At 46.7% G+C, this 15,736-nt stretch overlaps 1 protein-coding gene across 1 annotated transcript; it reads right to left on the minus strand.

Moving 5' to 3' along the window:
* Window positions 1-969: 969 nt before the first annotated feature.
* rnd3a (Rho family GTPase 3a) lies at window positions 970-9,952 on the minus strand. The gene is made up of 5 exons (XM_028981462.1): window positions 9,620-9,952; window positions 9,400-9,487; window positions 4,722-4,831; window positions 3,833-3,967; window positions 970-3,218 (listed from the first exon to the last, which is right to left on the minus strand). The coding sequence occupies exons 1-5, from the start codon at window positions 9,767-9,769 to the stop codon at window positions 2,970-2,972; spliced, it is 732 nt and encodes a 243-aa protein (XP_028837295.1). The 5' UTR covers window positions 9,770-9,952; the 3' UTR covers window positions 970-2,969.
* Window positions 9,953-15,736: the final 5,784 nt, after the last annotated feature.

A 15,736-nucleotide genomic window follows, 5' to 3' on the forward strand; every position in this document is an offset into this window, starting at 1 on the left:
CATAAGCTGCCATTAATTTCACCTCAATTAAATACAGAAAATTAGAACACACATATTACAAGCTAAATGATATTTTTGTTTAGAGAGTTCCAGTGGCCCCATGAGGGCAGAAACACAAACCCCTGACCTCACTGTTAGGGTCAAGCACTGGCTGTTTATATTTTAAGCTCCATTTTGGAAAAGCCTTGGAGACTGTGAGCCTCTGAAGCAGAACTGGGTTAATTCTCAGCGACTGAAAGACCAGAGACCGAGAGAAAGGAATGTGTCTACAGTGGGGAATGTCAGACCACCAGAGATGGATTTCCATGCCGCCGTTGAATCGCAGCCACAGACAGAATCATCTTTTCCATGGAAACACAGCCAGTCTAACAGCAAGGTCGCATTCTTGGTCAGCCTCTGCTTAACAAATCTTCAGAATCTTTTAATACTACATCCGGATTTGTGAAATAAAGTGCATTCAAGTAATACATTTATTCATACAGGACAGCCGCATATTCAAACATGTTAATAGAACATGAGGGGGGAAAAGCTGAAATGTAGCTGTATGTAGGTGGTGATTTGAGTCACTGTCAGGATCATTTTGGATATTTTATGGTAAATATCAATGAATTCATATGTGGGATGAAAAATATGGCTAATTAAAATTGACAAACGAAGAGGCAGGAATGGCACTGAGAATGAACCACCAAGGGGGAAAAAAGCAAGTAATATTTCATAAAATCAACCCTGAGAGACGACATCCTTTCATCCTGGCCATAGCTGGACCAATGCAATGTTGCATGCCTGTGCTCTTTGAGAAACAGATGAAGAAAATGAGTCAGCTTAGTTCAATAAATCAAGATGGGAAAATAATTTAATGCAATAAAAATTGCAATCCAGAAATGGATTTTTGTACGGCATGCTGGGCAAAATGCCCTAAAAAATTGTCCACATTCTTGAGAAAAGCAAGGGAAAAAAAAACAAACTCGCTATTGTTTAACTTATGCTTTTATTTATTCAGCAAATGTTGAAAAGGAGGAAATAAAAATTCAATAAATACGATGGCAACATCAACGAACAGACAGACCAAAAAAAGGAGGGGGGGTCATGACAAGCTCACCTACATTTTTTTCCCATTAGCTACACTTTTGAAAAAAACATTTAAATAGAAAGTATATGCTAGCTGTCAGATAATACTGCCCAAAACTCCAGAAGCAGCTGAAAGGGCGCCGTACTGAAATCCCATCCGGTTTCTACACAGACCATCACAGAACAAACCTGCAGAAGCTGGAAAATGGTGTCATTCTGTACTGAGCCTAATACCTCAGGTAATTCAATTAAGGTTCAACCTGCAGTGGCTATAAAAAGCATTCGGCCTTTCCACATGTTTTTCTTCTTTTTTTTAAATTGATTTAACTATGAAAGAGCACAGCATAATGGTACAAACACATGTTTATACCAGAAAGCAGTGGAACAAAACCTGCTGTTTTTTCAGGTCACAGTGATTTCCCCACAACTGTGTACATTTAGTTTTTCTATGAACTTCAAAGTAAACAATATACATACCAAATAAAAATATAAATAAGCAATTTTGAAGGGGGAATAGTCTTTATAGCCACTGGATTCATCTGCATTTTACACAAAAACTCATAGTGGGTTAGTCCTTCTTAAAAGGGAAAAAAAAAAAAACCTTAAGGCAGAGTTCTTCATATTTTTCACCCTGCATGAGTTAGTGTGAAGAATCCCTGGCCAATCAGAGACTGTTTACTGTTATCAAGTTTTGAGAACCCAGACCAGGGCCGGATTCAAGATGTGAGGAACCCTGCCTTGAGGCGATGCTTCAATTGCTTCTCGCTCTCCTCTCTGAAGAATTGCATAGTTGACAAGGAGCAAAGGAACAGCACTGGGGCCCGATTCCATTCCAGCACCATCATGCCAACACCCCGTCCACAGAAGCATCCACGTACTTGGGTACCACCTTCCCATTCCCCATCCAAGCAAGGCAAAGTAAAAAACAAAACACAAAGAAAATGCACATTTACGAAAGGTCACAACCAGACTGGTGTGTGATGGCGCTGCTGGGTCCCCACTCGGAATTAGTAGAAAAGGAGAGATTTCTGAGAAGGGATTGGGATCAAGCTTTGTTTTGTCTCCTCTTTGGTTAACAACCATCCAAAAATCATTTCGAGTCGGGTTAACAACACAAACAGGTTAGGAAATGACTACATGACCAACGGCATCAAGCAACTGAGCGGGCGGTGCCAAGAACAGGTGGAGGGAAACCGCACCTCTACAGTGGTGACGAATAAGAAGAGAAAGAAATCGGATAATTTTTTTAAAACCACAGTGATTTTTGATGTTTCACTTCCTCTTCAGCCTCTTTCACCCATACACAAGAGGTCAAAGGGCAAAGTCCTGGAGCTAGTGCAAATGGAGCCGCTTTAAGTCTTCAGTTTTTTTCCCCCCGTTTCCAGTCCAGGAAAACACAGAAGCGGTTTTCCTCTCTGCTCACAGTACATCTGATTCACTCATCTTCTGGGTGGCTCCTCTTAAAATGAGGAAGAACGGAAGGAGCTCAGGGTTTCCGCCGTGACGCTGTTTCCCCTGCTTCCTCACAGGAGCTCACAGGATGCCTTCAGCGCTTCCGGTAAAACCTTCAAGAGGAAGCAGTGTCACATCCAGGAAGTGAAGAACCCCTCCACCCAATCCAAAAAGGGCACAGGAGTCTTGTCTTTGTACAAGTTACTCATTGGCACTATTGAATCCGGCATGTTTTCAGGCATCATTAACCCTTCCTTGCTTCGGGGGAGGGGCTTCAGCAAAAGACTAAAGTGCACAGTTTCTCCATCCGCTCTGCATTTGCATGTGTTTGGGTGGAGAACCTTGCCATGATCCTTTTCCGTCAAGTCCTGACCACCCTGATTCCAGCGTGAATAAAAAAAATTCAACAAAACAAAAAACAGAAGCACCCTATTCCTGGCCAGAGCAGATCACATGACCACGCAGCTCTTCGCTTTGTCCTTGCGCAGGTCAGACGCCACTGCAGACAGCTCAGGCCGACCGGGCATGTGTGAAATCCGCTTGGTGGCCCTGGCGGATTTGTTCCGCTTGACATTCTTGTTGTTTTTGTTAACGCAGGCCAACGTGGCCACGTGGAAAATGTCCCTTACACTGTTCTCCGACTGCAGGGCCGAGCACTCGATGTAGGGCGCTGAGATCTGTTTGGCCATGTTGGAGCCCTGGAGACAGAAAAAAGGGTTTAGAGCACATTAAATCATGCCAAATCAAACTAATTAGGTCGATGCCAAATGTAATCACTGCTAAACACACAGCATAAATGGCTAAATCTCGGATTTCCGATTCAGAGGGAGAAGGAATGAGGCAGGCAAGTTGGTTTAGTCACTTAGTGATTAAAAGGCTGCTGTGGACCACAAATGAAAGATCTTCATTTCAATACCATTCCTACAGCCCTGTGCTTGACAACCACTAATCTGTGCCTGGATTATATTGTGTGTAATTAGAAATATCATAATTGCGGTCAAACTATTAGAGTTGCTGCTAGAATGAGAGACGACTAGAAAGCTGAAGTTGTGTAAACGTCGGGGTGCCTTCTAAAAGGATTAAGATGATTTCTCAAATGTTAGAAATGTGCCAGTAAGTTAAATTATTGATGCTTATTTGGACCGTGTGTGTGTGTGTGTGTGTGTGTGTGTGTTTGTTGTTCAGGAAATGTTAGGTTAAGATGTACCGTTTCTGTAACACTGCTGTAGATTAGGATGAATGAAGAAGTGTTGTGGGGATTTGGTTCATCACCTTTATTAGTAAATCAGTGCAACTCAAGGCAGTGAGGTACCTGATCATATGACACTGGCGTTTGTCTGTGGTTGGACAGCTCTACCAACGTGGTGAGGTCTGTCCGCAGATCCGACTTGCAGCCTACAAGCAGCATCTTTGTGTTGGGACAGAATTCCTGGATCTCCCCTTTCCACTGTGAAGGAACACAAACCAAAACGTTCGGTCAGCCTCCATCGTACCTGAACGGATAATTTACAAATCTCAGACCAAGCAGAAAATCCAGAATTTCCTTTTCTTTTTATCCCCCCGTTCACATGGCTGCATGGCTCCACGAACAGGAATGTTGCAGCCCCCCCCCCCCGATTCACAGGTAATCCGCCCTTCTTTTCCTCCTCCACGAACAATAAGATGTCTGTGATCGCTGGCATTAAACCTGTGGGTTTAATCTGAGCCTAATGCAGCCTTCAGACAAGTGTTTGGACGCAAGGGTGGGGATCGAGTTTAGCGCGGCACAGATGGCCGATTGTTTTCACAGGCTGCGGAGGCCCTCGCTCTCCCCTCGTTCCCATGACTCTCGATAGCAGGGTCGCATCAGGGCCATCAACACTGCTCCGGCTTGACTTTCACACCCTGATCCGGGGTCAGTATGGCGTACCTGCAGCTCTTCTCCAACACAGATGCTTATCTAGCTATGTGGTTATGAAGCATCTTGGTCACCGCTGAAGCCCAAGCGGCACACTTTACTGAAAGTAGGGCCATTACCACCTCATTCTGGAACCTCTTAGCCAGACATCTAAACTGGGCTGACAGGAACAGGCCCAGGAGAAATAGGCCAGAGTCTGCGATTCCACCTTCCGAGCATCTTACTGAGAGGCTGACCCAGTAAAGCAGAGCAGCGAAATTAAAGTGACTGAAAATGGTAAAAAAAAAGCAAGCGAGACACTCACCTTTTTTAGGACACTATCGAGGGTCTCAGGCCTGCTGATGTCGAAACAGATGAGAACCGCATCAGAGTCGGGGTAAGACAGGGGCCGGACATTGTCATAGTACGGCGAACCTTGGACACAAAAAAAATAATAATACAGTCAAAGAAGAAAAGGCAGAAGCTACAAAAGCATGGAATCTAATTAAGGTCAAACAAGTCTGAAGTCGTTTCTAGCCGTTCCTTTTCAAAATGCATAAAATTGTTGGAACTCGGTACGGAACATCAAATGGTCACCAGCAAAAAAAAAAAAAAAAAAAAAAGACCAGCTCCTATTATATCTGCACCACAGAATGTAGAACAGTGGCCGAGCTGTTTCATCGGTCTTGGAGATCCACCGACTTCCAGGTCAACAGCACCTCAGTACATTTATCCAAACGATGTTCTAACCAGAACTCGGGTTTTTTGGAGAAGCAAACTTACAGTTACAGACGCGTGCAAGAGGCGCGTGACTGACCGTGCAGGAGGGGTTTCCCCATATGCAACACAGCCCTGCTGCCAGGAATGTGAAGCATTTTGTTTTAGCTTGTCTGAAGTGACCCCTGGGAGGTCCGCGAACCAGAGGACACGAAGGGACGCGGACGTACCCAAACAGCGATGGTGGGACAACGCCTGTAGCAAACAGGACGCGAGACGAGGTTCTGAAGAGACACCGTACGGGCTACGGTAAACAAGCTCCAGGGGAAGCGGAAAAGGCATCTGATGCAGCCGCATATTTTCATTCCACACAAGCCGCAGCGTTTCACAATCGCACCCGGACGTGTTGGTGTGTTGCCTCAGAAAAATCAAGTGCAAATCTGAGCTCCTCGGCGAAATCTTACATGAACAAGCAGCGAGTTTCAACAAGGCGCTGAAAACAGCCCCTCCCCGTGAAAATGAATTGAGGGGGAAAAAAAATGAAAATTCCGGGGAACAAGAAGGAACCCCACACTGGAACTTTTCACGGTTTTCCAAGTTGTTGGTAGAAAGAGTCGTGGGCGGCAGAAAACGAAAGTGCGAGCGCATGGCTGGCCCTCCGGGGACTTTCCACTGCACGACGGCCCCAAGGCCTAACGCATTACCCCACATAGCCCCGAACCGGCTGCGGGTTGGAGGTTTATCCTGCTCAGCGGAACGCGGAGCCCCGTTCGCCAGGTTCCTCATTAGAGCATGTCAGTGTCAGCCACCGGCGCCAACAAAAACACTGATTTACCGTCCGACAGCTCGCCCAGCGCTCAATCACCTCCGCCAAATCTGTCGGACACACACACACACACACAGTTTTTATATGACCTGAGAATTAAAAATATCATATAGTTTGACCTATTCTATGCCAAATAAAAACATGGCCCCAAAAAACACAATTAATTTTAGTGTAATTACCTCAGTATGAGACTGCAGGGTCAGACGTTGCCTTAAACTATGAGAATTTAAACATCCTAGAAAGTTAATGGGATCCAATCCTAAAAGGATCATTTAATGAGACAGTTTACGTTCACACACACACACTTCTGAATTTATCTACCCTTCTGACTGAGGGGTGCAGCTGCTGGCCGGTCGTGCCGGTGTTGTCCCCCTCTTTATTTACGGCGGTGGAAAGGCCAGCTGGACTCACACCTGTCCACGTCACAGAGACACATAGCGGGGCCATTCCTCACATTCCCGTCGACGTTACGGGGTGTCACTCCGAGAGACCTGCGGGCACGAGGACGGCCGCTCACCCGGAGAATTGTCCCAGTGACGCCCGAATGGGATTTTGGTCGTGCAACATTGACCTTTTCTCTTATGGCCCATATAGTCACGCCCCATAAAACAGACGACACACAGCCATTAATGCAAAGACGCAAGATGAGGTTGCCATCACTGCCAAATGGGGATGAAGAAGAACATTTGGTTCCTTCAGTTGCCAAGATGTAGAGAGTGAATGTAGTTCACGTTCAGACGGTCGGTTCTAAGCTGCCCACGAGCCTCAGGCGATCGAACGGCAGGAATAACGGAGGAAAGTGGGTGGGCGGGGCCAGAGTGATGGGGGGGGGGGCTCCAATTCCGCGGCGTTACACAACCAAATTCAATTTCCTCTCAAAGCAGCAAGGTAAGGGACATTTGGGAGGAATGCGTACTGGTCGCAGACGCCGCTGTTTTAGCCGCTCCGCGCAGACATGCTCACAATAGGCGCTTTGTGCTGAAGAAGGAGCAACCTTTCATCCAAGGAATGCAAAACATGCGGCTCGAATTCACCCGGCCCAGAAATGTGATCCTGCCAACAATGGCTGCCGCGGAGGAGAGAAAGGCTCAGGGCAGATCCTGCTGGAAGCACAAAGGGCCAGGAACAGGGCCCCGGGACTGGGCGTACGAGAGCCCGGCCCGGTGCGAGAAAACAACAGAGGACGCGTTTCAGCCCGGCGCTCGGCGCGCTCTTCACCGCCCTCCTGCTCCTCGTCCCCGGGGGGGGGACAACACGGCCGAAACTCTGCAAACAAATCCAAACAGACGGACAGACACAATGGAGGCGAGGAGGAGGCGGGGGTGGGAATAAACCTCTGGGCTCGGCCGAGCGGGCAGAATGCCGGCAAATGGGCGTTAATAGCCTCCGGCCGGTCCCTGAGTTACCGCCATTTTCTTGTAGCCTTCGGATTGGCAGCTTGAGCTCATTAACTCCTTCACAGATAAACCAGAGAGGCGAGGTGGAGAAGGAGGAAAAAAAAAAAACGCGTCAGGGTCATCGAGGGTCCCCCACTGACGGCCCCACCCCCCAACTTCCTGCCGAATAGGCCCATCCGAGTCGTTATTGATCTACACAGATAGGAGGCTATCCGGCAGCTGCAAGCCCACAGGCGCAGTCATCTCAGTCCGACTGGTGGCCGAATGGGAACGCCGGTGGGGGGCAGTTAAGAGACGCTTAGGGATTTAAGAGACCCACCCAACAAGACCTGAGGGTATCATCCAATGGGTTGTACGGTGGCTCTTTTTCACGGAACATTTTCACGGTGGGCTCTGCAGATTAATGGAAGCTTTTTTCTTCCCAGCATGCATCAAGGTTTTTAAATTAGACAATGATCGGGCTTCCAGACCACTCGTGGCCTGGCATTTCCATTTTTAAATGTCAGGGTGGATCGAAAAGGTGGCGGGACGAGACCAAGGGCGGGTCAGAAAGTGCCGGAACGATGGCCGCTTGCATTCCTGGCTGACGGCGTGTTTTACCTGGACAAGACAAATGCCAGGACGTTCACCGCGAGCAGGGGAACCTAAATAAATAAATCGCCGTGGTCAAAGCGCTCAACAGCTGCCGCGGCCGAACCCCCCATCCCCCCAACACACCCTCACGCATGGCCGCTGATGGATGGGACAACTGATTTGTTGACGCTCGGGCATGCTGGCCCGCGCGGGGAATGCTGAGGGGTGCGGAGCAGGACGTAGCAGCTGCTGCTGCTGCTGCACAAGAAGACCCCCACAAGGTTCTTTTACACCCCCCAAAAAAAGTGCACCAGAGTCCAGGTTTCAGTCAAGGTTGATGTGTGTACGGAGTCTGGACAGTGGTAATGTTATTCGGGACGGGGACGGGGGGGGGGGGGTGTTCAGACATGCGCCGCTCTCATTAGGGGCCGCGTGCTCAGGTGCTCCTCCGCCTTGTTAAAGCCTGAGACGCGCTGGCGGCCCAGAAGACCGCGGCATTAACGGGGACTCCCAGTAGAGCCTGTCCGTCTGTCTCTCTGTCTGCCTGTGAAAAGCACAGACAAGTTGGGTTTTTTTTTTTTTTTACGGCCGGGTGTCCACGCCTTTTGGCGCAAGGGAAAGAAATCACACTGGGAGACGGTCCAATCAGCAGACAGTTCCAGACAAAGCCTCGGTGCCCACTTTACAGGCGCGTCTGCGTCCGGCCAGGTTACCCTGCCGACCAATCGCAGTGAGGGGGGGGGGTGTTGGCTACAGGAGGTAATTACTTCCAGACTCCTGGACTGGGATCTCTCGGGGCTCCCAGTCCAGCAGCAATAAACAATCGTTACAAAGAGGAGACGGGGAGGAGGAGATGTGGGCACGTTGGAAGGCCAAAGGAATTCTGTGCAAACAAGCAAAAAAAATAAAATAAAAAGGAGCAGGAAGTTCGATCTTTTGCGCGGAATTACCCGAATCCCCCTCAATTTGCTGCTAAACCAGATTCCACATCCACGGGGGCCCAGCGCCACAAAAACTTTTCCAGTGGCATGTATGTATTTCACAGACTTGGCATTTCCAGAGTGGAACCGGGGTGGAGCGAGTTACATCCTCCCGCCGCTGCTTCTATCTGCCTCATTCCTCTCATTCCGCAGCGGGACAATCCCTGTGTCCACAGCACGCAGGGGGACTGTAAACTGGAGACGGAGCGCAGGGCTCACCCTGCATTCCATCTCCCTCCATGATGATTTCATGGAGGGGGGGGGGCAGATTCCAAGAAAGGAACAGGGAGAGAGAGAGAGAGAGAGAGAGAGAGAGAGAGAGAGAGAGAGAGGAAAAAAAAGCTAAAGTATATATGGCAACTAGACACTAATGACCAGACAAGTGTTACGCGGGTAGGTGAGAACCGCACACATCACACAGTAAGTGAAGCTGTAATAACACGTAATTAACATAACCTCCAGCACGTCGCATCATTTCACTTCCTGAAGGAGATGCAGAAAGTTTCTCACCTGACGTGTCCCACAGACTCAGCTCGATCCTTTGCGTGTCGATTTCAAAACTGGCAGTGTAGTTCTCGAACACAGTGGGGACGTAGTTCTGCAGTATTAGGGAGGGGGGGGGGGACGAATCCATTAATAATAAATTCGCGCATAATAACAGCACGTGGCTAACAAGCTAGCAAGAAGAAAAAAAAAAGTTCCGTATATATAAAAAGGATTCTCTAGTCACCTCGGGAAAGCAGTCCTTGGCGAAGACGTGCAGCAGGGCGGTCTTCCCACACTGGCTGTCCCCCACCACCACGATCTTGCACTTCACACTCTGCGTGGGATCCATCCCGGCGTTTAAAGGCAGTTTCTGGCAAGAGCGTCTCTCCTTCATTGATTTCCCGGTCGGAAGCGCTCCCGAGCACCGGCACCGCCGCAGGACGAGCGGGGAAGGCTGAGCTCAGGCAGCGGGGCTTCTCCTCCCGGCTCCCGGGAGCGTGTGTGCGCGCTGCGCGGCGAGGCGCGGTCTCTGAGGACGGTCCTGGAATCACCTCGGCTGGAGACATTTGCCGGCTTATATACGCCGGGACGCCGACCAATCCGGGACTCTCGCCGCGGAGGAGACCCTGCGACACTCCCCTGAAGGAGCGCCGAGGAGGCGCGGAGGGGGGAGCAGCGCCCTCTGCCGGCCAGTGGGCGTTCAGGCGCGGTGCAGCTGCGGCCTGTCGTTCACAGCCAGCAAACTACTGAAAATTCTGCCCAAACAACGAAATAATTTCTTTTACGTGCACACAGAGTTGTACTCATAAAGTCAATATGACAGGGCAGGGGTGGCATAGCAAGTAAGGAAGCCGTCTTTTATGACCACATGTGTTGGGTTAAATGCAGAGGACACATTTCATTGTGTGCTATGCCTGCTGTGTATCACAATGACAAAAGCAACCGCTTTCGCTGATTAACGAATTGTTGTACATTGTTGCACATTGTTATACAATTATAAATGGGCAGCTAGCTGGAGCCGAGCGACTCTTTTTCAGTCTTAGTCCTAAAAATAATACAATTATTCACGTATTGATGAAAATAGTTGTTATGGAAATGTTCTCTTACTGGGAAATATCCCATTGACTTGTTGGACCAGAGCTGACAAAACTTTTATTCTTGTACAAGGAGACAAGTCGGCACCGAGGTCCAGGATTGTATGAAGAGGAACAGGCGATCTTTTATATGCCAGATATTAGAAGGCCATAATACTACAGAGAGAACGCTGTGCTGACTTGTCTCCTTGTACAGGAATCAAAGTTTTCTTAACTCTGGTCTAATGAGTCACCTGGATATTTTCTGTTAAGAAGAACATTTCCGTAACAATAGTGTTGAACAATCTCATGAATCCTTAAAACGTTTTCACTGGTAAGTTTTTAATTTCTTTCGTCCAATTAAACATTTTATCACGCCACAGTCTGTAGGGATTGAAAAGTGGGAAGTGTGGATGAGGTGTCACATTCAGGTAAACAAGTAATGGCCATAAACCCCAATGTGACCTCCTTCCCTGGCAGGAGACTATCAGAGTGAAGGTAACAGTACACATCACAATGAACAGTCAGTGCTTGCCCTTGAGCAACTTCAAAAGTTGCCATTCTTTAAATGCGCTTGCAGGACTTGAATGGCCTGGCATCAGCAAAATGTAGATGGGATGTGTCCAGTGCTTACAGAGAGCGATCTGAAATATAAAGGAGGAAGGGGTGATCGAGAAAACTGATAGCTTTACATCAGCAGGAGAGCCTGAGGGCCAGAGGCGAAGAAAGACTTTTTTTTTATTGCCTGCTGAATCGCCGCTCTGAAACTGCTCCATTCGAATGTCAGGAAAAGGCCCAGTTAATGGCCACTGTGCTTCATTAGAGTTCTCTCTCTTTCATGGTGAGACAGATGCTGGCTCGATCGGACCCTCTCCGTGCCAAAGTCTGAAATGGCAGCAGCCATATACCTGCATGCTAGGAATGAGTGTGCCCATGAAAGACCAATTACAGAGTCATGTTGACGAGTGGTGCTCCAGTTTCATGGTGGAATGCGCAAAATGAATGCACTCCTCTTTTAGCATTTGTCATTGCGGAGCAATAACTAGCAGGTCACTCTGGTTTGAGATGAGTTGCTCCCGTTTCAGAGCTGATGTCAGTGAATGACTTTATCTTCAGGGAAAAAGAGAGGGTGCAGCAAAGAGCCACAGTAACGGTGCATGTTATGGTGAAACATCCATACAGTGCTGTCAGGGAGACAAATAGCACATTGAATACATCATTTTCATGGTCTTTGCAGTTTCTCTTTACAATTACAATTGATCGTGGAACAATTGACTGGTTTTAAATAGCATTATGTGTCAATATTGTTTCAATAAAGTTTTTGAGAAAAAAAAGCTTGAATCAACACCAAGACTGTATCACATGAAACCATTTTGTAGTCTAATTATTTCACACTGGTGATTTCATGTGATTCGAATATCCCACAAACCATAAGCTGACCTGGTGGAATATCAGTTCAGTTATTGACAAATGTGTTTATGTCATCAGCACCACAAGAAACCCTAAGACACCACCGGAATGGCTTGCATGCCATCATACTTCCAATTACATAGCCAGTCACAGCTCACACAGTGTATCACCCTCTCATTCCTCTTCAGGCCTTCCGAGTGCTTACTTGCTTTATTTTCAAGCTGTTAATAATCATACAATATTTACTCTTCCTCTGTTGGTGTCCTGGGGATACAGAGGACGTCCAGGCTAATTTGAAGTCTAATAGATCCAAGATTAATCCAGCCATACTGCCTAATTGCTTGTTGCCCGTTAGTGATCTCTGTCACCATGCATCCATCTAAAGGAGCCACTGACATTTACGTCTGGCTCAAAGCAATCTGCTTTATTTGAAAGTGACACACTTGGTGACACAAAAACATTAAGGTCAATTGGCATGAATAAAAGGCAATATATCCTGCTAACCTTCTTTAATGTTCTTCAGCAAAAAAACATTATGTAACTGAATTTGAAATAACAAACTGTCAACCCTTGACAGTATTAAAAAAAACTTTTCCAAAGTGGGAGATCTCTCGATTATGAATCCCTCTTGACTATATTGACTATATAGTGATATTTCTGGATTTTTGATTATGAAATTAAACTAAAAATATTTCACTTCTTGTACAAGATGTATACCCTGCATGAAGGTATTTTTTTTAATTAAATTGCAAAAACAAACTAAAGGCTGTGCAAATAAATAAAATGTTAACGCAGTTAATGACCTAAAATATGACATATATTACACACTGATATGCAGCTGCATTAGTTAATATGTGATTATTTCACAGTAAATGTGATTACTGTTGCAGAGAGGGGATTTGAAGAGACAGAGTTTATATTCCTATGTTGCGGAATGCCAGTCTTGTTAAAATAGGGCTGGACAGTGAGGTGTGAGGCCTCTACAAGTTCTCATTTCCCATGACCCCTGTACCACGCCCTGTTGCTCCTCGGCGGTTATTCCTCTGATCTGTGGTGAGATAGTGTCGGGACCCGAGTGAAGAGGTATTGGGTTTCGGAAGAGATGAGGATGTTATTTCAAACCGGGTCGGGTAATGACACCCCCTCACTGGAGGGAGGGAAGGACCCCATAGATTCTTCACCACAAGCCATATTAGGGCCACCTCCATGCTGACATACATGGCTGTTCAGCTTGTTAACACCAATAACAGCAGCCCTACATGATCTCTGCAGAAGATGGTTTTTAACTTGCACACTGATGTGCTGAGTTAAGTATCCTACAGCCTGGGATAGCAATCATTTAAAAAAGCTACAGACCAATCTGGTCCACTTGTACCATGCTCGTTCATAAAGTGTGTAAAATGACATTTAGGTAGTTTATGCAGAATGCGTCTCTCCAGCAAACATTACAAAAATAAAACATGCCATTTGAGACATGGCCATTTTGCTCTATCAGCATGTCGCTGTGGTTAAATAGATGCAAATTAAGAACAGTGGACTGGAATGACTGGAACTATTTGAGCATTACAGAATCAAGCATTTTAATAAAATTATATAGTTTCATAATATTTTCCAGCCAGTGTCGTCTTGCTGAATAGCATTGAGAGCATATACTGCATTTAAGATGCAGAAGTTACAAATATGATTTTCATTCTAATCCTGGAACCGAAAAGCAATCCCATATTTTTACATTGTTATTCTCTGTCTGAAAACAGCTTAACCTTGAAAAACTGTAGGCCGCAGGTAGAGGAAAATATTTGCGGGGTGCTGTAATCACAGGAGCTGGGTGGTAACAGCAGCACTCTGATCCTCAGGACATGGTGTGCAGATGGCATCCATTACTGGTCACAGTTCTTGCTTTCTTAAATGCAACCTGCCGCCGGAGAGAGGAAGAAAGGAAAAGGGAGGGAGCACATGCAGGTTAATGAGAAACCTCCCAGCACTACAGAGAGAAAGAGAGAGAGACAAACAATGGTTTGATGCAAGTCTTTCCCCAAGGAGGACTTTTCCATCTTTAAATATTATTTAGGAAAATTCTGCATCTCTGGTGTCTGGTTGCTCTTTTAAAAAATGCCAAAATCAGTCAGATTATAATAAAAAAGGCAGACTATGAATTTCTGTTATAATGTCTGCTTGGGAAGGGTAATGTAATCTGCTGTCTGAACCGTTGCTATGGACTCTGTCAGGACTCTCTCCAATGCATGACACTGATTCCATCCCAGGGTCTTAAGATAATTATGCATTTTTGAAGGTCACTGGTGAAAGTAAAATGTTGAAACCAAGGCCTCACTGAAATGCCGCACTGGCGGTGATTGTTGCTGGCTGCTCTTTTTACTCCAGGTCCTCCAGTGTTCAGTACACAGGACCTGACGTTTCATGGTCTTGGGCTGTCTGGTGTGGGGGAAGTGTAGATGGGGTGGGGGTGGCAATGGGGGGGTCTCCTGCATGAGTAACATCACTCTCAATCAACCCTGTCCAGCCAGCCCTGAGGAGGCAGGGACCACCATGGGCATATGACATTTCACTCCATTTCTCCATTATTTTGTCCTTGCTTAGAGGGTTTGTATCCCCACAAAGACATGAATCTGTATGTCTGTATGTGTGTGTATTTTCACATATAGAGACATGCACCAAATCTATTTTTACATCAACCTTCACCTGAAACTTGAAATTAATTTGAAGTGTTCCTGCACACTGTACATCTGAGGGACCGGCATAATTAATTTTGTTAATAACGACGAGATAAGTATATTCCCTCATAAGTCCATCGGCGAGCCCCTCCTTTAGTTTTTTTTGGAGGGGCCGGGGCTGATGGAATCTTCAAGGGGGTCCACACCACATTCTGATACCAAAGCCATTGGGAAGTCCACATTTCAATGTGCATGATTGAACAATAATCACAGTTGTCAGTAATATGCAGGGAACAATAGAATAGGACGGCACCACCATCCCCTTGTTTTAAATCTCCCAGAAGAAGCCGAAATGTTAATTAAAAGGTCATTAAAACAGGGCCAAGTAGCTGTCAGACGTGACACAAATATTATATGGGACGATACCCCTGCTGCTTGCTTTTATTGAGTTTTGGGTCAGCGGAGGAGGGGAACGGCGCAGTGATTCATGAACCCGCCTCAGGGGGCACGTCCAACTGTCTCCGCAATGGGAGGTGAGGTTAAATGAGCTTGCAAATTAACGAGTCTTAAAAACAGCACCTAAATAAGCAAATTTCAACAAATGGTGACAATGGAGAAAAAGCATTCTGAACATTCAGCCATTGTTTATATCATCCTTGAATGTCCTCACCTTTTACTGCGGGCAAAGAATTTCAATTCTGCATTCAAAAGCCTTCACTGAAATATGAGTGGTAACCTAACGAGGAGCAACTCCGTCTCACTTCCAGTTGTGACAATGCGCCTGAGAGGTCTCTTCAGAGCTTCTTAACACTGACATGGATAACACTTGGGATGCCTCCATTGAAATGCAGTACACCATTTTTCATCTCTACGCAGAATTCGCTCTTTTGTTTACTCTCGCCCTCTCTCTTGCCCATTTAAATTGAGAGCTGGCAATTTCCAACAGCAGAAACAGTCCTGCGACCCCTGACCTCCTGCACAGTCTCGGCGAAAGCAGGCCGGATGTTCAACAGGTCGGAATCCCAGTGATTAAACGACGGTCAGCGTGGGGATCGGAGTGACAGGGGGAAATGCGCTCCGGACCACAGCAATCCCCCCGTGTCTTTTATGCATCGGGACTGAAAGCCATAAATGCCAAAGCACATGAACACACCATGCAGATCCTGTCTCATAAACGCCTTATGTGTGTGTCGTGTGCGTGAGTGACTC

The sequence above is a fragment of the Denticeps clupeoides genome, chromosome 5 (assembly GCF_900700375.1).
Source record: "Denticeps clupeoides chromosome 5, fDenClu1.1, whole genome shotgun sequence".
NCBI lineage: Eukaryota > Metazoa > Chordata > Actinopteri > Clupeiformes > Denticipitidae > Denticeps > Denticeps clupeoides.